The 25,985-nt window shown below is 41.2% G+C and overlaps 1 protein-coding gene across 1 annotated transcript; it reads right to left on the reverse strand.

Annotated features, from left to right (window-relative positions):
* Positions 1-2,729: 2,729 nt before the first annotated feature.
* On the reverse strand, positions 2,730-25,543 carry LOC139159164 (vomeronasal type-2 receptor 26-like). The gene is made up of 8 exons (XM_070736517.1): positions 25,305-25,543; positions 23,760-24,048; positions 23,146-23,432; positions 22,650-22,860; positions 17,712-17,924; positions 15,233-15,359; positions 8,626-9,518; positions 2,730-3,041 (listed from the first exon to the last, which is right to left on the reverse strand). The coding sequence occupies exons 1-8, from the start codon at positions 25,541-25,543 to the stop codon at positions 2,730-2,732; spliced, it is 2,571 nt and encodes an 856-aa protein (XP_070592618.1).
* Positions 25,544-25,985: the final 442 nt, after the last annotated feature.

Here is a 25,985-nt window from a genome sequence, read left to right on the forward strand (position 1 = left end):
TTGTGCACTGAAATAATTTTCATAGGTGATGTATCCCAGGGTGACATTGAATGAAATGTTGGGATTCCTGTTGATCGCTTGGATTGCAAAAAGGAAGGATAGAATTTTCCAGTACTCTGTTGATGCTTTCCTGAAAGTAAGAATGATCAATGGAAGCGACATATTATTTGTTTTTTTCAACAATGGTATTTTTAATCCACCTAAGACTGAGAGACTTGGAAGCATTTCCAAATCTCTGAAAAATCTTTCAGCTATCTGAATGGAACTCTGGGATTCTTTCAATTTTTCTTTAATTTTGGGGTACTGAATACATATTATGTCTCTGAGTTAATCTAGTTATTATTAGCTTTCTCTAATTCTCTTTTAAATTTAAATTTATTAAGATTTCTTTAGAAAGTGAAATATTAATCAAAATAAAAAAGGAAATAAATAGAAAAAGAAAGAAAAGGTCCATGAAATTAAAAAACCAAAAACATAAAAAAACAACCCCTAATATCCAATCTTCTTTTCAACAGATGATTTTTCATTTCTGCAAATTCTAAAGTTTTCACAATCTTATCCTTACTGTGGGAATTCATTGTTGTGTATAAAATAATCTTGCTGCAGTTGCCATATATAAAATCCATCCACTATGAATACTTTCTAATTCATTATTCGAAAGTCTCAATGAAAAAGAATCCTGATTTCTTCATGATTTTTGGTCTATCAAATTCTTTGTGTTATTGTGTTACTTTTTATTTAAAAATTCTAAGCTTTCTCACAAGTCCTCCCTACATGGTTAAATATTTTCCCATGCTCTTCACAATTCTTGCATTTCTCTGGTGCCTTATAAGAACAGATCTTTTTTTTAAAGACTTAACTTATGATAAAGTGTAAATTGAATACCAGTTAGCCAAATTCTCCCCTTCTCAATTTAATATCCAAAGCTGATAGGGCATTAAAACATACAAATATAATTATCTGATGTTTCAAATTCTTAAAACTTTATGCATTTTTGTTCATCATTTGTACATAATTCAATTTCAGATTCAGTTTTGGCTTATTCTTCATATTGTCCTTTTTCTTGCTGTTGTATTAAGATTTCAGACTGGCTTTTAATCTCTTTCTGCCCCTTTGTCTGTTTAACTTCTCTAATAATTAATAAGTGGAAGTTTGACCTACACTGTAATGAGGTTAGCTACCCAATAGGGCTTTTGAGTGCATGGCAATAAGGGCAAGCACTTAGTTCAGGGTTCAAAAAAATATAAGACATAGTCTTATCGAGCAGTAGGAAAAGCAAGTAGGATGCTTGGCTGCATAGCTAGAGATATAACAAGCAGGAAGAGGGAGATTGTGATCCCATTATATAGAGCTCTGGTAAGACCACATTTGTAATACTGTGTTCAGTTCTGGAGACCTCACCTACAAAAAGATATTGACAAAATTGAATGGGTCCAAAGACGGGCTACAAGAATGGTGGAAGGTCTTAAGCATAAAACATATCAGGAAAGACTTAATGAACTCAGTCTATATAGTCTGGAGGACAGAAGGAAAAGGGGGGACATGATCGAAACATTTAAATATGTTAAAGGGTTAAATAAGGTTCAGGAGGGAAGTGTTTTTATTAGGAAAGTGAACACAAGAACAAGGGGACACAATCTGAAGTTAGTTGGGGGAAAGATCAAAAGCAACGTGAGAAAATATTATTTCACTGAAAGAGTAGTAGATCCTTGGAACAAACTTCCAGCAGACGTGGTAGGTAAATCCACAGTAACTGAATTTAAACATGCCTGGGATAAACATATATCCATTGTAAGATAAAATACAGGAAATAGTATAAGGGCAGACTAGATGGACCATGAGGTCTTTTTCTGCCGTCAGTCTTCTATGTTTCTATGTTTCTATTTTGGGGGAGAGATGGTATTGTCCCACGTGAAATATACAATCATTAAAGGAGACTTACAGACACAGACACCTACATCTACACTTGTTTATTTTATTTATTGATTGATTGATTTTGTCCAATACACAATGAGGGTTTTAGTGGGTATACATGTAGTAAAATACATGATGAAGGTTATAGAGGATATACTCATAGTAAAATATATCTAAGAAAGAAGAGAAGAGAAGTTATAGGACTAGAACATATCAATGAAAGAATAGAAGAAGAGATATAGGAATAGAAGAAAGGTATAGGAGATATTAAGTTGTTAACAACTATTATTGTTAACAACTGGAAAAAGTGCTCAATTTCTGGAGGTGTTGACATGGCCCATATGTCTACCATAGAGACTTAAGTGACGTTTAACTCATTGTATGCTGGCATTCACTCAAATGGCTTTTACACATATAAGAAAAGTCAGTTCCAAACTGGGATCCATTAATAAAATTGTCACGCTTATCTTATTTTTACTTCAGAGAAAAAGTCAACATTTCTGCATTGTTCTACCCATGGTGATGAGCTTATTGAGCATGAATGTGGTAGAAGAGAAGAACCATCCTCTCTTCTCCATCCACAGTCCAACTCTGCCAAGAGGATGTCAAGAAAAGCAGATGCTTCTTCTTCAAAGTTAAAAAAAAATCAGAAGATCTCTTACAGATTGTTTATTTGAGAATTTCAAAACAGGTTCATCAGCTGAAAAGAGTGAATGAAATGAGGCAGAAACAACAAAAAACTAGCAGATCAAAGAGATCATTCATTGTATGAGAGGCAGATAAAGCTTTAGAACTCAGGGTGGAATGGAGAGGTTCTAATTCTGTGCAGGAACTTTGACGTACTGAGAAATATGAGTCAAAGGAGATTTGTTGAAGCTGAATGGTGGAAGCACCATCCTTGTGGCAGAGATGATGCCACCAATGAGAAACTCTCCTGGCTTGTAATAGTTCTGTGGGTGCACCTCACCCCTCTTCAGAGTCAAGAGGCATTTCGCTCTGAGACTTGCCAGAACTTTGTGAGGCAGCAGAAGCAGGAGAAGCAGCAACATGACTTGTGCTCCTGTTGAAGTCTCCAGCCTTTCTTTGAAGACACAGTGACATGAAGAGATGGAAGAAACCAAAGCCCTCTTCCAAGACAGAAGTTCCAAAGATTTCCTAATTCACAGTCCAGCCAAGCCTTCACATGCCTGCCTGTCTTAAACCTTTCACAGTAGTCTCTGCCTTCAGAGACATTTACCCCACTCCCCCAAGAGTCAACAATGCTTCCACATTGATATTATATCAATGTGGAAGCATGTTGTGGCTGTGTTTGTGTGATAATTGAAAGTAATCCAAAATGTCTTTAGGGATTTAGGATCAAGAGAATAAATAAATCGCTACAATTTGGATAATGACAATCATGTGCCAATCAAATTTAAGTGCCAAAGCCCACTGCAACAATATAGCCAAGAAGGCTTCAAGAGTTGTAAACCTAATCCTACGTAGCTTCTGCCCTGGCAATCTCACACTACTTACTAGAGCTTACAAAACTTTTGCCAGACCCATCCTCGAATACAGCTCATCTGTTTGGAACCCATATCGCATCTCAGACATTAACACCCTTGAAAATGTTCAAAGATACTTCACCAGAAGAGCCCTTCACTCCTCCACTCGAAACAGAATACCCTATGAGACTAGACTTTCAATCCTGGGCCTAGAAAGTTTAGAACTAAGACGCCTTAAACAAGATCTAAGTATTGCCCACAAGATCATATGCTGCAACGTCCTGCCTGTCGGCGACTACTTCAGCTTCAACCACAGCAACACAAGAGCACACAACAGATTTAAACTTAATATTAACCGCTCCAAACTTGACTGTAAAAAATATGACTTCATTAACTGAGTTGTCGAAGCGTGGAACTCATTACCGGACTCCATAGTGTCATCCCCAAACCCCCAACACTTTACCCTTAGATTATCTACGGTTGACCTATCCAGATTCCTAAGAGGTCAGTAAGGAGCGAGTACAAGTGCACTAGAGTGCCTTCCGTCCCCTGTCCTATTACTCTCCTATATTTCCTATATCTCTTCTTCTATTCTTTCATTGATATATTCTATTCATATATATATATATATATATGTGTGTGTGTGTGTGTGTGTGTGTGTGTGTGTGTGTGTATGTATGTGTGTGTGTGTGTGTGTGTGTGTGTATATATATATATATATATATATATATATATATATATATATATATGTATATATATACAGTGGTACCTCGAGATACGAGTTTAATTCGTTCTGGACCTGGGCTCTTAAGTCAAGCAGCTCTTATCTCGAACGACTTTTCCCCATAGGAATTAATGTAAATAATTTTAATTGGTTCCAGCCCTCAAAAAACTCATAGTTAGTCTAAATTATGCAGAAAGACATGTTTTAAATGAAGAAATGTACATGTACATATAAATGAATAATGAAGTTTCTTTCACTTAACTTGTAAACTTTCTTAAACTTTTAAATTTACATATGTTCAACTTCTCTGCCACCCAATCCTGTAGGACAGAGGTCCCCAACCCTTTTTGCACCAGGGACCGGCTTTAAGCGATCAAGAGAGGAATGGGTGAATGAATGGACGGAGGGTGGGAAGGAAGGAAGGAAAGAGGGAAGGGACAGAAACAGAGGAAGGAAGCAAGGAAACTTATGAAAGGGGAGAGTAAGAGAGGAATGAGTGAAGGGAGGGAGGGAGGGAAGAAGGTGGGAAGGAGAAAGAAAAGGAGAAATAGAGGAAGGGAAGGTAAAAGAGAGAAAGAAAAAGAGCAAGCAAGCAAGCAAGCAAGCAAGCAAGCAAGCAAGCAAGCAAGAAAGAAAGAAAGAAAGAAAGAAAGAAAGGGGGAAGGGACAGGAACAGAGGAAGGAAGCAAGGAAACTTATGAAAGGGGAGAGTAAGAGAGGAATGAGTGAAGGGAGGGAGGGAGGGAAGAAGGTGGGAAGGAGAAAGAAAAGAAGAAATAGAGGAAGGGAAGGTAAAAGAGAGAAAGAAAAAGAGCAAGAAAGAAAGCTGCAAGCACCCCCCCGAGCCCCCCCAGGCCGGCTGCAACCTTTTAAAACACGCGCGCCGCTTCGCAGCTGTCTCCTGAAGCCGAACGCGGAAGTTAGCGTTTGGCTTCAGGAGACAGCTCCTTGGCGCTTGTATCTCGAATTTGGGCTTGTAAGTAGAACAAAAATATCTCTCCCCTCCCAGCTCTTATCTCGAGTTGCTCTTAAGTAGAGCAGCTCTTATGTCGGGGTTCCACTGTATGTATATATCCATTTTACAACAACACGAAGCTTGGAACTTCAGCCTGATGATGGTGAATGTGATTTCACCGAAACGTCGCATAGACATGCAAAACATTACACAGGGCAAAACCTGAACTCAGAACAATCTACATATATATAAATTTACGAAAACAATATATATATATATATATATATATATATATATATATATATATATATATATATATATATATATATATATATAATGTATATATATGTAGATTGTTCTGAGTTCGGGTTTTGCCCTGTGTAATGTTTTGCATGTCTATGCGACGTTTCGGCGAAATCACATTCACCATCTTCAGGCTGTAGTTCCAATCTTTGTGTTGTTTTAAATGGAATGTTTGCAACTGACATTTCTTCCTAGTATGTAGTGTGGGGGTGGAGATTTGCTTTGAATGTAGCAAATAGATTGGGTGACCACGTTTCAGTGATCTGATTGGTTGGTGTAATCATAGTTATTAGAAGGAATGATATGGAGATTTTTTTGAGGTGTTTTGTTTAAGGCTGATTTCCAAATATAAAATTCTAAAATCATAATTATTAGAAGGATTGACATGCTGATTATTATGAAGTGTTTATTTTGTTTAAGGCTGGTTTCCAAATCTCTGGCAGGCGGGAGGTATCATCTCTTTTATTTAGACAAAGGGGTCTTCTCTCAATTTCGATAGCTTCTAGAGAAATTCTTCTGTATAAATTCTCTGTTTTGTGGAGTAATTTAGTTTTTTCAAAGTCAATTTCGTGCCCTGTTTTTTTAATGTGCTGGACAAGGGAGGATGTCTTTTCTTGTTTTTTGACTGCATTTACATGTTCTGCTATGCGTTGGCTCACTCTTCGGTTAGTTTGCCCAATGTATGTGGCTGCACATACATATATATATGTTAAATGTATTTTTAGCTGTATCTTATGATCCGACATAAGAAAAACATATATATATATATATATATATATATATATATATATATATATATATATATATATATGTGTGTGTGTGTGTGTGTGTGTGTGTGTGTGTGTGTGTGTGTGTGTGTATATATTCTATTCCTATATTCTATATATTCTATATATTCTATTCCTATATCTTCTTTTCTATTATTTCTTAGATATATTTTACTATGAGTATCTCCTCTATAACTTTCATCATGTATTTTACTATGTGTACATTGATATATACTCACTAAAACCCTCATTGTGTATTGAACAAAATAAATAAATAATAAATAAATAAATAAATCTGCTACAACGTCCTTCCTGTCAATGACTACTTCAGCTTCAACCACAACACACAAGCACACAACAGATACAAACTTAAAGTAAACCGCTCTAAACTTGACTGCAGGAAATATGACTTTATTAACCAAGTAGTTGATGCATGGAACTCACCACCTGACTCGTAGTATCATTACTAACCCCCAAAACTGTGACCTCTCCTGATTCCTAAGAGGTTGTACACCATTCTGAGTCATTTGAGAAGGGTGGTATAGAATTCGATAAAATTAAATTAAAATCAATCCTTCAATTGTCATGCAAACTGGTAATTGGTATAGATTTTCCACTCATTGAAGGTTTGACCCGGAAAAGGAGACAAGGAGGCTAAGCCAATGGGAGTAAATACAAAGGCCCAATTTAAAGCAAAGACCAAGATGGAACTGGAAGGGAAGAAAACTGGAATACTTCCAAACCGTTCTGACCTAAAAGAAGAAGTGAGATGTCTTAAGAAAGAGAAAGTATTATGAAAGGTTGACAAAACTAGAGGTGAGCCCATAGGGATAGACACTAATACATAGAAACATAGAAGACTGATGGCAGAAAAAGACCTCATGGTCCATCTAGTCTGCCCTTATACTATTTCCTGTGTTTTATCTTAGGATGGATATATGTTTATCCCAGGCATGTTTAAATTCAGTTACTGTGGATTTACCAACCACGTCTGCTGGAAGTTTGTTCCAAGGATCTACTACTCTTTCAGTGAAATAATATTTTCTCACGTTGCTTTTGATCTTTCCCCCAACTAACTTCAGATTGTGTCCCCTTGTTCTTGTGTTCACTTTCCTATTAAAAACTCTTCCCTCCTGAACCTTATTTAACCCTTTAACATATTTAAATGTTTTGATCATGTCCCCCCTTTTCCTTCTGTCCTCCAGACTATATAGATTGTGTTCATTCTTTCCTGATATGTTTTATGCTTAAGACCTTCCACCATTCTTGTAGCCCGTCTTTGGACCCGTTCAATTTTGTCAATATCTTTTTGTAGGTGAGGTCTCCAGAACTGAACACAGTATTCCAAATGTGGTCTCACCAGCGCTCTATATAAGGGGATCACAATCTCCCTCTTCCTGCTTGTTATACCTCTAGCTATGCAGCCAAGCATCCTACTTGCTTTTCCTACCGCCCAACCACACAGCTCACCCATTTTGAGACTGTCAGAAATCACTACCCCTAAATCCTTCTCTTCTGAAGTTTTTGCTAACACAGAACTGCCAATGCAATACTCAGATTGAGGATTCCTTTTCCCCAAGTGCATTATTTTACATTTGGAAACATTAAACTGCAGTTTCCATTGCATAGCTCACTTGGGACCCTTGGAATAAAAGGACACAACATTAAACTTTGGTTAGCGGCATAAAAGGAGGGAAATGGAGACATGACATCTAGATTCCAGGGGAGGGGAGGATTGCTGTACTGGATAAGGCTTCACCCCTAAACAAAGCAACACATCTAAGGAATAATAGTTCCTCAGCAATAATTCAATTAGTCCATACAAATCCATGGTTAGGACATGGATAGAGACAAGGTGGAGGATTCTTTTAAAGTATTTGCTGGAGTCCTGGATGAAGGGGGCAAAGCTGGAAACTCCAATGAATACTTAAAATCCACAAAAAGGATGGAGAATAAATGAATGGCAATGGCTGAAAAGCAGCACATCATGAGAAAGAGAAGGAGTACTAACCCCAGTTAGAGCTGTTGGAGTTACAACACCACATCATCCTCACTAAACTTTCTTTACACAATATTATCCAAACTTGGAACAAATGAAAAACAAAAACTATTCCCAAAGAACTATAAAAGATCTTACTAAACAACTTTGAAGGAATCTGCTAATTTTACAGGATTTTAAAACCCAGATTGTAGCTCACATGTGTTCACTCTTGAAAGGTTGCCTAAATAAAATATGGACTACCTGGGTGATGAGAAAAAGTATGACTACCAGTACATTAAAAGACATAGATATTAAATATTCATTTATTTATTGTTTCAAATTATTAGTGCTTAGATTTACATTCTTAGTATTTTATTAGCTTTGCTTTTAAATAACCTTAACAATCAAATACAAAAGAAATAGACAAATCAATAATAACTGCAATCAATAATTAAATGTTGAGAGCCTAAGAAACCTATTCACTATCAATTCCCTACTTTTATGTTTAGATGTTCTTTAGTGTTTAGATCTGGCCTCAGAACAATAATGTAGCACTTGGGAAAGAAGATGCAGCCCAGCAGTCCAGCACCAGAGGCCAAGATGGAGAAGGCCTGAACAGCCACCATATATTTTCCTTTGGTGCTCAAGTAGGTGGGCAAGAAGGAGACCCAGACACTGCAGAAGACCAGCATGCTGAAGGTGATCAGCTTGGCTTCATTGAAGGCCCCAGGCAGATTCCTGGCTAGGAAAGCTACAGTGAAGCAAATGGCAGCTAGGAAACCCATGTATCCAAGGACAACATAAAACATGGTGACAGAGCCTTCATTGCATTGCAGGAGGATCGCTTCTGGTTGGGAGTGCAAGTCAGGATCAGGAAATGGGGGAGAAACTCCCAACCACATCACACAGATGAAAATTTGGACACCAGAACAAGAGAGGATGATGGAATTCGCTAAGCTCTTCCCCAACCATCTTCTCACACTGTTCCCTGGTTTTGTTGCCAGAAAGGCCAGCACAACTGTGACTGTTTTAGCCAACACAGAAGACACGGCTACTGAGAAGACAATGCTGAACACTGTTTGTCGGAGAAGACAAGTGGCTTTCCTTGGTTGTCCAATGAAGAAAATGGAGGACAAGAAGCAGAGTATGAGGGAGACCAAGATGGCAAAGGAGAGATCCCGATTGTTGGCTTTGACAATGGGAGTTTCTAGATATTTAATGAATAGGATTAAAACAATGCCTGTAGTTAGGAACAAGAGTATGGCAAAGAGGACCAGGATTATGCCCAGATGTTCCTCAAAGGACAGGAAGCTTATTTCTTTTAGGATACACCGTACTTGGTCCCCATTTGCATATTGATCATCAGGGCACTTGGTGCATTTTTCAGTATCTGAGAAAAAAGAAAGCAGCTTTTCTTTTATATCTTCTTTTATATTTCAAGAATAAATATAACATTTATCTGGTTGCTCATCTTAAACCAATTTAGTGCAGGTTAAAGCCCAACTAAACCCCCCAATATATACAACAGCACAAAAAATAACAAAATAAAATCCACAAAAGAAATATCTGGCACCACAATCACCTTTCCCTGAGGCAACACACCACATTCTTTTCATGCGTTGACCTCATGTAATCCCATGGCTGAAAGAAGAACCAGTTCTCCAGAAATTTAGGCAGATTACAAGAGCGAGAGTGTTCTACAGGGCAGGAGCTGCAACAAAAAGTTCTGCCTTCCAAACATTCACAATGTTTTATGAAAGGACCTATATCTACTGAGTATGCATACTGTATTTTTTGGAGTATAAGGTGCACCATTTTTCCTCCTAAAAGTGTGTGAAAATTTAGATTTATCTTATAGATTGAAAGCAGGTATTTTTGGCTTCCTGAACCCTCTGTGTGTCATGTTTTCACCCTCCTGGGGCCCCAGAAGCACTCTGCAGTCCAAAATGGAAACCTTTTTGGTGAAAATGGAGCATGCACAGCACTGCAGAGTACTTATGAGGAGGGTAAAAATGCAACACATGAAAGGCTTGGATGGGTTAATTTTTGGCAAAAATAGGACATGCGAAGCACTGCAGAGTTCTTCTGTGGGCGAGGGAGGGTGAAAATGTGATGCACAGAGGCCCGAAACTAGGTTTTTCTTATTTCCCTGTTGTAGACGTAAGTGCATCTTATAGTCTGATTTTGACTGCTTCTGTTCCTAGTCTTTGGATGAGGGGGTTTTCTGAGTAAGGTAAGGGAGATGCAGCTTTCCTCAACTTTCAAGGCAGTTCCCCTTTGCTTAACCACCCCTACAGGGTGGCAATGGCTTCAAATAAAGCCCCCATGTCAAAATAAGAAACAATATGGGTAAATAATATGGAATAAGGAAAATGGAATGTAATAATTAAGAAAATATTTCTTTGTATTGAACTGTATGATGCCCACACCATTCATATAATGATAAGTATAAATTATATAAAATAAAAAACCCATGCTTTTTTTAAAAAAGAAAATTGGAATAGCAGGAAGATATGAGAAGGTCAAGTTGAAATCTAAGCATGGAACTGATGATGATGGTAGGGGAAGGTTTGGTAGGGAAGGTTTGCCTATTTGCGGATGACTCTAAAGTGTGCAATAGGGTTGATATTCCTGGAGGCGTCTGTAATATGGTAAATGATTGTGAGCCGCCCCGAGTCTTCGGAGAGGGGCAGCATACAAATCTAATAAATTATTATTATTATTATTATTATTATTATTATTATTATTATTATTATTATTATTTAGCTTTACTAGATAAATGGTCAAAGCAATGGAAACTGCAGTTTAATGTTTCCAAATGTAAAATAATGCACTTGGGGAAAAGGAATCCTCAATCTGAGTATTGTATTGGCAGTTCTGTGTTAGCAAAAACTTCAGGAGAGAAGGATTTAGGGGCAGTGATTTCTGACAGTCTCAAAATGGGCGAACAGTGCAGTCAGGCATAGCTAGAGGTATAACAAGCAGGAAGATGGAGATTATGATCCCGCTATATAGAGTGCTGGTGAGACCACATTTGGAATATTGTGTTCAGTTCTGGAGACCTCACCTACAAAAAGATATTGACAAAATTGAACGGGTCCAAAGACGGGCTACAAGAATGGTGGATGGTCTTAAGCATAAAACGTATCAGGAAAGACTTAATGAACTCAATCTGTATAGTCTGGAGGACAGAAAGAAAAGGGGGGACATGATCAAAACATTTAAATATTTTAAAGGGTTAAATATGGTCCAGGAGGGAAGTGTTTTTAATAGGAAAGTGAACACAAGAACAAGGGGACACAATCTGAAGTTAGTTGGGGGAAAGATCAAAAGCAACATGAGAAAATATTATTTTACTGAAAGAGTAGTAGATCCTTGGAACAAACTTCCAGCAGACGTGGTAGATAAATCCACAGTAATTGAATTTAAACATGCCTGGGATAAACATATATCCATCCTAAGATAAAATACAGAAAATAGTATAATACAGTGAACCCTCGAGTTTCGCGTCCTCAAGTATCGCGAAAGGGCTATTTCGCGAGTTTTCAACCCGGAAGTAAACTCCACCATCTGCGCATGCGTGCCCTTCCACGCATGCGTAGATGGTGGAGTTTCCCCGCCGGGCAGAGGCTTCCCTGGGTCTTCCCCCTCTTTCTCTATGTTGCTTCTTCCTCTCTCACACTCTCTTCCTCCCTCTCTCATCTTTCTTTCCTTCTCTCACTTTCTCTATCTCTCCCCCTCTTGCTCTCGAGCGGGCGCCTAGCAGCTGATCTGCTTGGCAGCGCAGCAGCAGCGAGGAGCCGAAGATCTTCGGCTCCTCGCTGGTGCTGCGCTGCCGAGCAGATCAGCTGCCAGGCGGGCGAAGGAACCTTCCCTGGGTCTTCCCCGCCCGGATCTTCGGCTCCTCGCTGCAGCCGCGCGCCCCTCGCCTTCGCCTCACCTGGCGGGCGAAGGAGGGCGCAGCTCCGGCCGCTTGCCTCGGAGCCGGTCTGCCTCACTGGCCGCTTGCAGCTGAGCCTCGGCAGAAGGCGAGGGGCGTGCGGGGAGCTGCCTGAAAGGAGGCGGGCGACGTAGGGCGCAGCTCCGGCCGCTCGCCTTGGAGCCGGTCGGCCGTGCGCCCCTTGCCTTCGCCTTGCCGCTGCACCCTCCTTCCCCCGCCCTTTTTGACTGCCCATCTGCCCCACGGCCTCTCCCCCCCCTTCAAAACAAAACCCCCCCCGCTGAGCCGGAGGGAACTCCTGACGTTCGGGCAGCAAAAAGAAGCGCAGGGCAGCCCCCGCTGAAAGCGCGCAGAGCCGGTGACACACAGGAGTGGGAGAACCGCACGCGCGCACACACACACCAGAGAGCCACGGGAGAGAGCCCCGTTTCCTCAGAGCGGCGTTGCGGCAATTCCCCTCAGCACGCTGCTGGATCCAGCGGGGGAGGGGGGAAGCGAAGGCGCGGCGATGGGCAAGGGCTGCCAGTGAGCCTTCTCCGTCCCTTTCCTGCTGCACCGGTCTGGGGCCAAGTGGGCGGGGGGCGGCCGGGACCTCGCCTGTCTCCGCCGCCCGCATCGCCCCTCCGGCGGGCCGGCCTCCCCCGCCCGCCTCTGCTGCAGCCGCCACCGCCTCCCCGACTGGCACAAAAGGGCCCCGCCCGCCCCGCCCCGAAGCTTACCTTGCGGCGGGATTCCCTCCCCCCGCAGCCAAAACTAAAAGCCTGTCTCTTTTTTTTCTTGCGGCGAGCCCAAGCCGTTTCTCTCTCGACCGCAGCCGAGCTTCCCTCGGCCCCCTTTGGCCCCGTCGCCTCCTCCCCGCCTGCCTTTCCTCGCCAAGCGCACGAAAAAAAAGAGAGAAGGCTTCTACCAGAAGCCGGGTGATGGCGGAGGAGCTCCGAAAGCTGGCTAGCGGCTTTTCCCCCGCAAGAGATCCTTCATGCCCCTGCCCGCCGTCCCCGGCTTCTGGTAGAAGCCTTCTCTCTTTTTTTTCGTGCGCTTGGCGAGGAAAGGCAGGCGGGGAGGAGGCGACGGGGCCAAAGGGGGCTGAGGGAAGCTCGGCTGTGGTCGAGAGAGGAACGGCTTGGGCTCGCCGCAAGAAAAAAAAGAGACAGGCTTTGAGTTTTGGCTGCGGGGGGAGGGAGTTAGGAAAGTCCTACTTCTCTCCCCGCAGCTAAAAACTCAAAGCCTGTCTCCTGCCGCCCGGTTTAGCCAGGACACGAGCGGCGAAGTGACATCCCCCACCCCAGCACTTTGAATCCCGCCGCAAGGTAAACTTTGGGGCGGGGCGGGCGGGGCCCTTTTGTGGCAGTCGGGGAGGCGGCGGTGGCTGCAGCAGAGGCGGGCGGGGGAGGCCGGCCCGTCGGAGGGGCGATGCGGGCGGCGGAGACAGGCGAGGTCCCGGCCGCCCCCGCCCACTTGACCCCGGGGGGCTGAAGGGAGCCGGGCGGGGGAGGGCGGGGGCTACTCGGTTCTTCCTCAGCCGGGGGTAGCCGGAGCGCCGGCCAGGCGGGGGTGGGCGAGGCGTGGTGGGGGCTGCGGGGCGCGCCGGGCTCCAAGTTGCCGCGCTGCCTTTGTAAACCTGCCCGATCAAGGGAGGCGAGGGAGCCCCTTTGTTGGCCGGCGGCCTGGCCGGCCCTTGGCACGCGGTGCCCGCGGGGACTGCTGCGGCGGGGACTGCCCACTGCCTTCGCCCAGACCAGAGAGGCGTCGCTCGGCTGGGCTGGCGGATCCGCGGAGGCGTCGCCGAGGCCGGGCTGAGCGGCGCTGTGTTGGGAGCCCGTGCCGTGGGAGCGGGCAGCTCGGCCTCGCTGCGGCGACGGCGGCGGCTTTGCGGGTCCTCGCTGGCGGCCTTTCCCCTCCTCCCGCCGGGCGGAGGAGGCTGCAGGGCTTTCTAAAGGGAGGAAGAACTTGCTATCGAGCCTGCTAATGAAATCCAACCGGCGGAGGGTCTGAAATTCCACCCGAGGGGAAATGGGGGAAAAAAGCCCAGCCGGGAGCGTGGCGCCAGGCATTGTTCTCCGGACCCCGCCCGCAGCCTGGAGAGGGAAAGGGTTGGATTTCATTAGCAGGCTTGGGAAGCGGAGCTGGCAACGGCGGGTGAAGGGCGGGCGGCGGTGGAAGTAAAAACACCATCTGCGCATGTGCGGATGGTGTTTTTACTTCCGCACCGCTACTTCGCGAAAAATCGATCATCGCTTGGGGTCCTGGAACGGAACCCTCGCGATGATCGAGGGTTCACTGTACTATGTTTCTATGGTTATACTGAACCTGGGACTATAAACTATATTTATGTTAATATTTGTCTTAATCCATAAAATAGACAGAGAACTGGAAAGGAAAGCAGCAGATTCTATCCCCAATCATGTACAATTTAGTATCACCCACACCAATGTCCTCTTGATGGATTTTTTTTCCATTTTCTTTTATTCGTTGAATGTAACCTCTCTCCCACCAGGGCACATACAAATAGCTATTTCTCCAGATGAGGCTCTAGGATTTTAATAAAGATTGACTAATTGAATGATTGATTGATACATATTTTTGCCTGCAATGTAAGGTATGGGTAACCAAAATCAATTGATCCTAAAACATTCTTCAAGTTACAAAGAATTCATATGTTCCTAAGAAACATAAACATGGAAGGATATTTCCAAACTGACAAACAGAAGGGAAATTTCCTCTGGCAGAACTATCTTTGCCAAATCCACAATGCCCTTCTATCTATTCCTGCCTGGTCGTTTAATGCCTTTTTCAAATTCTTCCCATTATGGAAAAAAATGGACATGTTGAAAATTAACAAGAAAATAGTCAAGTTTATTTGTGTGTATGTTTTAACCTATAACAGTAATGGTTATAGGTTAAAACATACACTGAGTGCCGAAAAGGTCGTGCAGAAAATTTGCACATGCATGCATGCGTTCATCAGGGCCACACTCTGGCAAAGCACAAGCACACCTGATGATCAGTGGCTGCCACTGCCTTGTGTATGAAGGACAGCTGATCATTCTGTACACATGCACACCAGAAACCCAGAAGACAAATATCAAAGGCCATGCATGCCATGGGTTCATCATCACAGATGCTCTGGAAAAGCCCAACTTCCAGATTGTACTCAATGGCACCACCTTTCTGAGTGGAGATGGTCCCCTCTGGACAAGCAATGCAGTCATAGCAGCAAACTGGCTCTCCTTCCCGAGCCTGCTTGACAAATCCAAGATGACAATTGTCTGCACAATTAGACTGAGGCAGGGACTAAGCAGAAATAGAAAGAAGCCAAAGTTAATATGTTAGGACTCACTGGGGTGAGTATTTCTAAACAATGAAAAGTATCAGAGGCCTTCAACATTTGTGAGTGTAGACTCTGCATATTTCTATTGTTTCTCATATTCTCTGGGTTTCACTTAGGTAATTATAAATCTCTAACAACTTCCAAAAAGTTGCCTGGATGGTTGCAGGACATTCAACTACTGATGGACACTGTTTAGTTCCTCATTTTTGCTTCAGGTATATCTCATTGCATTTGTACTTAATACAATTTTGAGGGATAGAATTAAGAAAATTTGACCTTGGAACATTATCTGTCGGCTATGGAAAGGGGTGGTGGTGTTTGCCCAGGTTCACACTAGTTGCGCCTCTATCTGGACAAGGAGTCTTTACTCACAGTCACTCATGCCCTTATCACTTCGAGGTTCGATTACTATAATGCTCTCTACATGGGGCTACCTTTGAAGAGTTTTCATAAATTGCAAATTATGCAGTATGCAGCCAGGCGAGCGGTCATGGGCCTGCCCAGGCATGCCCATGTCTCGGCAACACTCCGCAGTCTGCATCGGCTGCCAATTTGTTTCCGGACTCAATTCAAAGTGTTGGTTATGACCTATAAAGTCCTACATGATATAGGACTAGATTACTTGCGGGACCGCCTACTGCCACATGAATCCCAGCAACCGATTAGGTCCCACAGAGTCAGCCTTCTCCAGGTCCCATCAACTAGATAATGTCATTTGGTGGGACCTAGGGGAAGAGCCCTCTCTGTGGAGGCCCCAGCCCTCTGGAATCAGCTTTCCCCAGAGATTTGTACTGCCCCCACCCACCTTGCCTTTTGTAAGAGCCTTAAGACTCATTTACGTCATCAGGCTTAGGGTGATTAGATCTTGACCCCTGGCCAATAAATGATTGTATGATCGTTGTATGAATGGGTGTGATTGATTTTAATTTAGGGATTTTAGATAGCTATTTAATTTTAATTTAATTGGATTAATGTTATTATAATTTATTGTTTTTTATATGTTGTATAAGCTGCCCTGAGTCTTTGGAGAGAGGCAGCAAAGAAATCCAATGAATAAATATTAAATATAATTGTTTATTTATTTATTTATTTATTTATCTATTTATTTATCTATTTATTTATCTATTTATTTATTGGATTTGTATGCCACCCCTCTCCGTAGACTCGGGGAGGCTAACAACAGTAATAAAAACAGCATACAACAATCCAATATTGTTGTGAGCTCCCCTGAGTCTCAAGAGAAGGGTGTCATAGAAATCGAATAAACAAACAAACAAACAAACAAAGTAAGTAAGTAAAAAAGTAAATAAATAAATAAATTTTTAACAAAGATATTTTGGGATGTTGAGCTTGTGTTCTGAGGTTTTGCTATTCTTGTCAACTCTCATTATGATTTCATGCAGGGGTAGGCTCTAACTTACCTCGCCACCGGTTCTATTCCTACTATGCTGCATGAGTGTGCGCTTTTCATCTGCGTGTGCAGTGCCAAAAACTCAGCTTCTGCACATGTGCAGAAACAAAAATTAGCTTCTATGCATGCACATAAGGTAAAAACAGGTTGGTGGTGCCCACAGCACCAACAGAACTGGCTCCACGATGTTTACTAATGGTTCTAAAGAACGAGTTAGAATTGGTAGGAACTCACCTCTGATTTCATGTGAACTGAAACTCTTCAAGGTCTTTCCTAGGAACAGAAGACTATTGCATTCTCCCAGTGGGTTGAAAAAAGAATATGAATAAATCTGGCCAAGTATGGGCTGCTTACAAATATCACAAAATGTTGACCTGCCCTTCTAAGGAACATAGAGACATTGAGCTCAACATGGACAAGCCAAATCCTCATTCTACAACTCATTTGATCCACTGGGTCCCAAGAGACTCCCATCTAGTCTTGATTCCATTTTCTTAGATTCAGTGAAAACCTCAGCTTAGGTACTGTCAACATATTTTTTTGCTATTTAAGGAAGAAGTAAAAGCAAACCAGAGGCAATTATCAACACAATTCTCAGCATCTGAGGGCTTCTCTCACCAGTTTTATGGAGATAATAAATAGCAGAGAGGGTCATAATATGTGTCCTAAAGAATAATACTTTAGCACTTACTTTGATCATAGCCAAATCAGCTTAAAAATGTGTTCCATGTTATAATATTTGAAGGATATATTGATCAATAGAATTGAAACCTCCTAAGCAGTCTAAGAAAACCCTGAGTTTTAGTCTTCACATTCAGATCTAAGTGAAGATCCTCCACCTTGGTGATTGAAATGGGTCCTAAGAATTTGGAAAATGGAGGGGGAAAATCAATATTTCCCTCACCTTGTTGAGCAACTTTAGTTTTGAAAGATGGTCTTGGTTGATAAGAAGTTTCTGTCTTTCAAAACTCCCCAGTTTTCCTTGCATATAATTGTTCTTCGGGAGAACTACCAAACTCTCAATGTTCATATCTGCTACCAGATCTCCATTTTGGTCCAAGTATATTTTCATCTCTGAAAGATTACAAAACTCATTCTTCTGCAGAAAGGGATGAAGCTAGAATGGAAAAATTCAAGAAACTGAAAAGCAGAAAACTTGGTTTCTGGTCTCATGTGGTCTTTTCACATTTGAATATTTCTAATAGTGTTATCTAACTTGCAAACATTCTTTATTGGAAGAACAAGTTTTGATTCTTTTCAAAACGGAAAAAGATTGGTTGGGCAAAATATAATTGACCAAATTTAACAATTATACAGAATACTCTAGATCGGGTCAGAAAGAAAGAAAGGAAGGAAGGAAGGAAGGAAGGAAGGAAATGAATGAATGAATGAATGAATGAATGAATGAATGAATGAATAAATAAATAAATAAATAAATAAATATTATTCTTAAATTCTTTGGTAACAGCAAGATTTACAACAAAGCATGGATTTGTCAAGAAGTAAGATTCTAGGCTAAATCATCTCCCAGGTAACCCAGATGGGAAACACAACCACATCTACTGCTGCTTCTTTATTCCAAGTCTACTGTATATTATCAGCATTTTGCAAGTCTGAAAGTACAAATCTCACACCACTGTTTTTACAATCTGAAAACCTAGGGAGGATCCTTTCTGAGTTCCTTTCTCTGTCCATTATGCAGCTCTAGGCTCCTACACTTTTATCTGATTCTTTCTAGGCAGCATGTGTTTTCCTAATACCTAAAGTTATTCCCACATGTTATTACACTTCCTTAATAAATTGTTTGAATGCCAGTAATACAACTTAATTTCAGCAGTGTATTAACAAAGTACTTCAGAATGTAAAGGTCATCACATCAGTATGACCAAATTAAGTGAGGGTTGGGTGGTAAGATAATTAAGTAGATAGAATCAATGTTCCCTCTAATTTTTTTTTGGTGTGGGCGGAAAAGTATAGTGTCTGAGCGACAGTCCCTTTGGGATTGGGCAGCATAGAAGTATAAATAAATAAATAAATAAATAAATAAATAAATAAATAAATAAATAAATAAGAAAAAAATTCCCTTCTTTTTTATTAAAATAAATTAATAATAAAACAAAACCAAAATCTATTACTATTATTACTATCTTCTCCTCTTTTTCCATCCCTGTCCCCTCCCCCCTTGTGTGTGTGTGTGTGTGTGTGTGCGCGCGCGAACTCTTGAACCATTTCCAATAACAGGTGAGCTATTGGAAATGGTTCAAGAGTTCACACACACACACACACACACACACACACACAAACGGCTGGGGGGTTTTTTCTCTGTTATTATTTGGGTGCTTTTTACCATATGCTTTAAATCAAGAGTCATTTCTCTCTCTTTCTCTCTCGCCCTCTTGCTCTCTCTCTCTTTTTCTTACTTTCTCTCTCCCTCTCTTTTTATCTCTCTCCCCCTCTTGCTCTCTCTCTCTCTTGTTTTCTTTCTCTCTTTCTATTGCTTTCTCTCTCTCACTCTTTCTTTCATTTCTTGCTTTCTTTCTCTTCTCTCTCTTGCTATCTCTCTCCCCCCTTTCTCTCTCTCTCTCTGTCTCACTTACTTTCTCTCTCCCTCTCTCTCTGTCAGCGAGGGGGCTGCGAGAGCGCTTTCTCTGAGCGCTTCGGGAATGCCTGCGATGCCTCTACTGCAGCCCCCTTGCTGAAAGTCCGGGACAAAAGCGCTCCCAGCGAAGGGGCTGCGAGAGGGGCTGGGTGGGCATTCCCGAAGCGCATGGAGAAAGCCTTCTCTCGCAGCCCCCTGGCTGGGAGCGCTTTTGTCCCGAGGAAAAGCCGCAGCCGCCACTGTCACGAGAGAAGTCACTCCCCAAGGCAGGAGGTGGGGAGGAGCAGAGGGGGTGGATCAGGTGGGTGGGGGCCAGGGGCGAGAGGCCAGGGGCGCGAAGGGGCCGGAGGCACCGTGGGGAGACAGAGGCGGCCGTGGCTCCCTTTCCTCCTACTGCCGGCACCTCCCCACCCCCTCCCACCCCGGCAGGCTGGCAGGGGGATGGGGAGCACGCGCCCGTGGAAAAGGTGCACAGGGGGTATTTGGGGGGGCGCGTGTGTGCACACGCGCAGCTTACGGGGAACGCTGGATAGAATAGAATTCTTTATTGGCCAAGTGTATTTGGACACACAAGGAATTTGTCTTTGGTGCATATGCTCTCAGTGTTCATAAAAGAAAAGATACATTTCTCAAGAATCACGAGGTACAACACTTAATGATTGTCATAGAAGTCAAATAAGCAATGAGGAAACAATCAATATTAATAAAAATCTTAGGATACAAGCAACAAGTTATAGTCATATAATTATAATTGGGAGGAAATGGGTGATAGGAATGACGAGAAAAAACTAGTAGTAATAGTAGTGCAGGCTTAGAAAATAGTTTGACAGTGTTGAGGGAATAAACACAATATTATATGTTGTATTCAAATGTTTTTCAATCCCTCTCATAAAACTGGGGAGTTATGAGTAATAATTGGTCTTTACTCATTATAGATATCTACATACATATACAGTAAGGCAGATTATATGATTTAATAATAATCATATAATCCATTTGATGATATATTGTTAATGATTTAATGGAAGAAGGACGAAGGAGCCAAACTTGATTAAAAATATTTGTGAAAATGATCCTAGTATAGTAATTGACTGCAAACCAGATGTTATTCTAAGTTGTAATGCTCATGGAAAGAAGGCAAATACATTCATAAGTATCTTAGGAAGTAAATATTCTGATTTTGGGAGTTCAAACATCAGGTCTATTTAGATTCTTAATCATCGAAGTTATTGTTCGGCTGTGGTGGCACAGTGGTTAGAGTGCAGTACTGCAGGCTACTTCTGCTGACTGCAATTTGGCACTTCAAGTCTCACCAGGCTCAAGGTTGACTCAACCTTCCAGCCTTCTGAGGTGGGTAAATGAAGAGCTAGATTGTTGGAGGCAATATGCTGTAAACCAGTGGTCCCCAACGTTTTTTCCACCAGGGACCAGTTTCAGCAAGACAATTTTTCTATGGCCCAGTGGGGGTGGAAAGGGGCGTGGTTGGGGGCGGGATTAAGCATGGGGGTGCTGGTCCTCCCCGCCCCTCTTTCCCGCCATCGTCCTGTGGCCGGCAGAACCTGCCTCCCAAGCCCTCTTGCCCAGCGGGAGCTAAGCGCTGGAGAGAGGGGGTCAGGCTGGCCCTCCTGCCTCCCCCCAGCCAAAAACGCAAAAGCGCCCCGCGGCAGAAGCCAAAAGAGGCTTGAGCCTCTCGGTCCTTCCCGCCCCTCTGTCCCATCCATCGTCCTGTGGCCGGCAGAACCTGCCTCCCGAGGCCTCTTGCCTGGCAGGAGGCGAAGCGCTGGAGGGAGGGGGTGGCGGCATGAGGGCCGGCAGCTGCTGACTCCACGGACCGGTGCAACATGCCCCGCGGCCCGGTACTGGTCCACGGCCCGGTGGTTGGGGACCCCTGCTGTAAACCACTTAGAGAGGTCTATAAAGCACTGTGAAGTGATATATCACTCTCGGTGCTTTTGCTGCCCCAAAACTGCTCTTTCAAAAGGCAACTGGACTTTCTTTGTTTTTCCTTGAAGACATTTTGTTCTGATCCAAGAAACCTTTTCAGTCTTCAGAAGCTTAAGATCTCTCCAGGGTTATTTCATGAATGGAAAAATAAACTCAGTTACAAGAGAGGAAATTCTGTCTGAAGGACAGGAAAAACATTCTAAAGGGAAGAGCAGTTTGACAGCTGTACCAATGAAGTAGAGATGTCAACTCTTCCCTTCACTGCTTATGTTAATTCAACAACCAAGCAGCCATCAGTCAGAAAAACTGTAGCTGGGATTCCAGCAGAGAGGAAGGGTTGGCTAAATGGTCTCAGAATCTCATACTTTTAATAGTAAAATTGCTTGATGCTACCTAATCACAAACACATATATACATGAATTCATCTAAAATGCATATAGAAACATAGAAACATAGAAAACTGACGGCAGAAAAAGACCTCATGATCCATCTAGTCTGCCCTTATACTATTTTCTGTATTTTATCTTAGGATGGATATATGTTTATCCCAAGCATGTTTAAATTCAGTTACTGTGCATTTACCAACCACATCTGCTGGAAGTTTGTTTCAAGGATCTACTACTCTTTCAGTGAAATAATATTTTCTCATGTTGCATTTGATCTTTCCCCCAACTAACTTCAGATTGTGTCCCCTTGTTCTTGTGTTCACTTTCCTATTAAAAACACTTCCCTCCTGAACCTTATTTAACCCTTTAACATATTTAAATGTTTCGATCATGTCCCCCCTTTTCCTTCTGTCCTCCAGACTATACAGATTGAGTTCATTAAATCTTTCCTGATACGTTTTATATTATTTTAAATTATGGTGTTTAAAATCAAAATATACTTGTCATAGCTCCCACCCTTCAGAAAATTATGTAATAGGATTGGCCAAACCTAATAGAACTTGAGATGGTTCCGCTACTTCTCTTAAGATTACTTCTCCAAACAAACTACAATTGACCTCTCCCCCTTTCTAAGAGGTCTCTAAGGGGCGTGCATAAGCGCACCACTGTGCCTACCGTCCCTGTCCTATTGTCTTCTTTTGTTACTTTTTATCATTACTTATCTAATGTTTTATTTGTACAAATTATCACCCTATAATTGTTTGAGTAGATAGATAGATAGATAGATAGATAGATAGATAGATAGATAGATAGATGATAGATAGATAGATAGATAGATAGATAGATAAATAGATAGATAGATAGATAGAAAGATAAACTAAGTTTAATGTATATCGTTGTCAGGCGCCCATACCTGCCATGGCTGTAGACCTGGAGCCCACAGATTTCCTATATCTTTCTTCTTTCTCCTTTTGGATTTGGAGGAATATGCAGCCCTCAAGGCAAGGGCCAGACTCTTAATGACACTATAAGCACGGTAATCAATTCTTATACTTCTTCTTTTCTCTTGGATTTCCAGTGGCACCTTTTGGGTACATCTTCTCCGGGCTTTCACAGAAAAGACACTTTTTGAAAAAGAACAGTGAAAACAGTGATATTCAAAGTGGGGTTTCACAAAAATAAATGGTTGAAAGTTTTTTTCAAACCCTCTTTCCTGAATATGAAAGTTCCAAATACTATGAACATATTTGTAAAATTTATGATGTTTCGTTGATAACCCTCCAAAAAGTGTGATGATCCAGACTTTCATTTCAATGCTTCCTGACAAGCCATTAAGTATGAAATGGACATGGCTAATTCCATCCATCATGGTACTATAGTCTGTATAGAAAACAAAGACATTGACTTGCCTCCACTTAAAGAGAGCATCCCTGAGAGATTCTGTAGGTCTAAACATTGACAATTGTTGTGATATAACAACACAAATTCCATTCCTGACAAGCAAAGGAGTAAAAGTCCTTATGAAATGTTCTCCGTTCTCTGTATCTGAAGCAAAGAGACCAATCAAGGTCCATTTGAAATGGAAGAGCAGTTGGATGACTGCTGGGTACTGGATCTCATTTTTGGGGGCCATGCGGTAAAAAAAGGGAAATTTACTTTTATCACTTAGACCCTCAGAAATGAATCTACAAGTGACCTGAAAAAGCAATGAGGAATATCATGATATATTTGGGGTGAAATCAGTTTCCAAACATTAGCTTTTAATATATCCAACTTGGTTCTCATTTATATATTATAATGTTTATTGTTGATAAACCCTTATTTTATTCCAGACTGATTTAGCCTTTCTTTTGTTTTTAGACATAACTCAGTTTTTGAACTATAAATTTATTATGTAACATGTATATGTATATGTATATGTATATGTATATGTATGTATGTATGTATGTATGTATGTATGTATGTTTGTATGTCATCCAGTCACCCTACTCACTTCTCCAGGTAGAGAAATACATACACTAACCTGTGAAACTTTGTAGGTACTTAATAATGTTGACAACTGTGTGGAGATCTCCCTGTAAGCCCCATCAATAATAGCTAGAAGATTGTCTTTCCTTCCACAGCTGTAGTTGGGAACATTGGCTTTTCCAGTAGAGAGAATGTCCAGCATGGCATCAGACGTGCGTAGAGTGTTCAAATAGTTGTCATGGACATTGTATCCAAGTGTGAGATTCTGCATCCAGGTATTCTTGTTGACCACTAGAATGGGGAGAATGAAGGGTAGCATTCCTCCCAGATTAATATGTCTAAACCTGTACAAATATTTCCATGTTATTATCATCAATAGCTACATAAAATATATCTATTAATTTATTTCTTTTTGTTTCTATAGGCCTATTAAGTGAATACTGATCCCAAACCAGAGATACAGTAAATAAGAGTCATCCGTCATTTTATTCTCTTTTTTTTTTAAAATTAATTTAAAATATATATACACATACACATTTACACATCATAACGATGAAAACAAATTGAAAAAGATACAATACAAAACAAAACAAAACACATACAAACCTAAGTAATAATAATAATAATAATAATAGTTGATTAATTATTTAGGTACAATAAACAATATTGACTATTACAATAAACAAACAACATATTATATATCATTTGTATTTTCTTGTGAGGGGGAAAAATAAACAGTCTTTTCTGATATCAAATTATTTTCTGGTGAAAGATACAATCGGTATATACTGTTATTTCTTTTGGTTATCAATGTCTTTTTTTATTGTTGTTATTTTCTTAGCCGCTTTCGTACACTCTTATTTGATTAATTTAATTTCATACAAATTTTTTTTTAACAAACACTGTATATATATCATATTTAATCTATTATATCAAAAACAGAGGGAAAAAAGTATTGCTATTGTTGTATTTTATTCTTATCAGTGTTGGATGAATATAATAATCTACTGGGGTTAATATTTACAAATATATTCTCTCTTTATCTTCAATAGTGAATAAAGTAATGTTCTACATTTAATATTACTGGGGTTAATATTTACAAATATATTATTTTTTTGCATTTGTACTTATGCCCACTTGTCGAATAATCAAGATGCAAAACAATTCAATCATTAAAGCAGACCCACCATAAAAGCCAGAATATGGATCAATAAGTTAGTCAGCAAAGGAATGGTAAAAAGAAATCTATGCTACATGCAGCTGGAAGCAAGAGTTTTCGGAGAGGGGCGGCATACAAATCCAAATAATAAATAAATAAATAAAATCTTTAAATTAAATAAACGCTATTCATTTAAGTGATGAACTCAGGACAAGAGAAGACCCTCTGGACTTCTGCGTCTCCCATGTTCTTTCAAGCATTCATCTGCCCCATTCCTGCATTTGAGTCTAATACAAGATCAGGCAAGAGGGAATAAATCTAAAGATTCCAAAAACTTACAAATATCCTAAAATTCAGGAACCAGTGGAACAAGAAGAAAAGAAGATGAGAGTTAGAAATGCAAATGGACGGAATGCAACTCCATCATACTGAATGACTTACGGAGAAGAAATATAACGAGCCCCATTGAATTGTAGCAGCTGAAGTGAAGGTTTTGTTGCTGTTTCAATCACACTAATAATATGGTCTCCATGCCCATAAAGGTTCCATGGATTTCCTCTTTCCTGCTGCTTCAGAGTTGGGGGACATTTGGTTCTTAGCCTTCCAGAGTATGTCTGGGCCAGCAGAAACAACAGAAGCATAAGCAGGAGGTCCATTTCTCCTTGGGAGGAATCAGCCATTTCCCGGTCTCTAAATAAAAAGAAGTGTTTGAAAAAAATTCAAAGCACTCTCACAAGATGAAAGTGTCAGCGAGTTTCACTGAGCTACATCTGGAAAGGAGAGAAAAGTACGTTCAAGAGCACAACCTCTCTTTGTCCTACATTATCTGTAAAATATTGAGCATGAGTAGAGGCCTTTATCCTTTTCTAATGCAAAATCACTTCCATGTTGTTGCTGGCTGATATTTACATCAAAGGAAATCATTGGAGAATAGGTCTCAAGGACAAGGATGGTGATAATCACAGTGAGAAGCTATTTTTCCTCTGGGGATCTTGAAGTCCTTTCAGAGGTCAATGTGTAGATGGGCAGCTAGAGAATAGCACTAGTGAAAAATTATAGCTTCACATCTGGGACATTGTTCTGTAGTTGTTTTTGCTGGTTTTTGTTATTGAGACGTGTTAA

Source organism: Erythrolamprus reginae, chromosome 2 (assembly GCF_031021105.1).
Source record: "Erythrolamprus reginae isolate rEryReg1 chromosome 2, rEryReg1.hap1, whole genome shotgun sequence".
Lineage (NCBI taxonomy): Eukaryota > Metazoa > Chordata > Lepidosauria > Squamata > Dipsadidae > Erythrolamprus > Erythrolamprus reginae.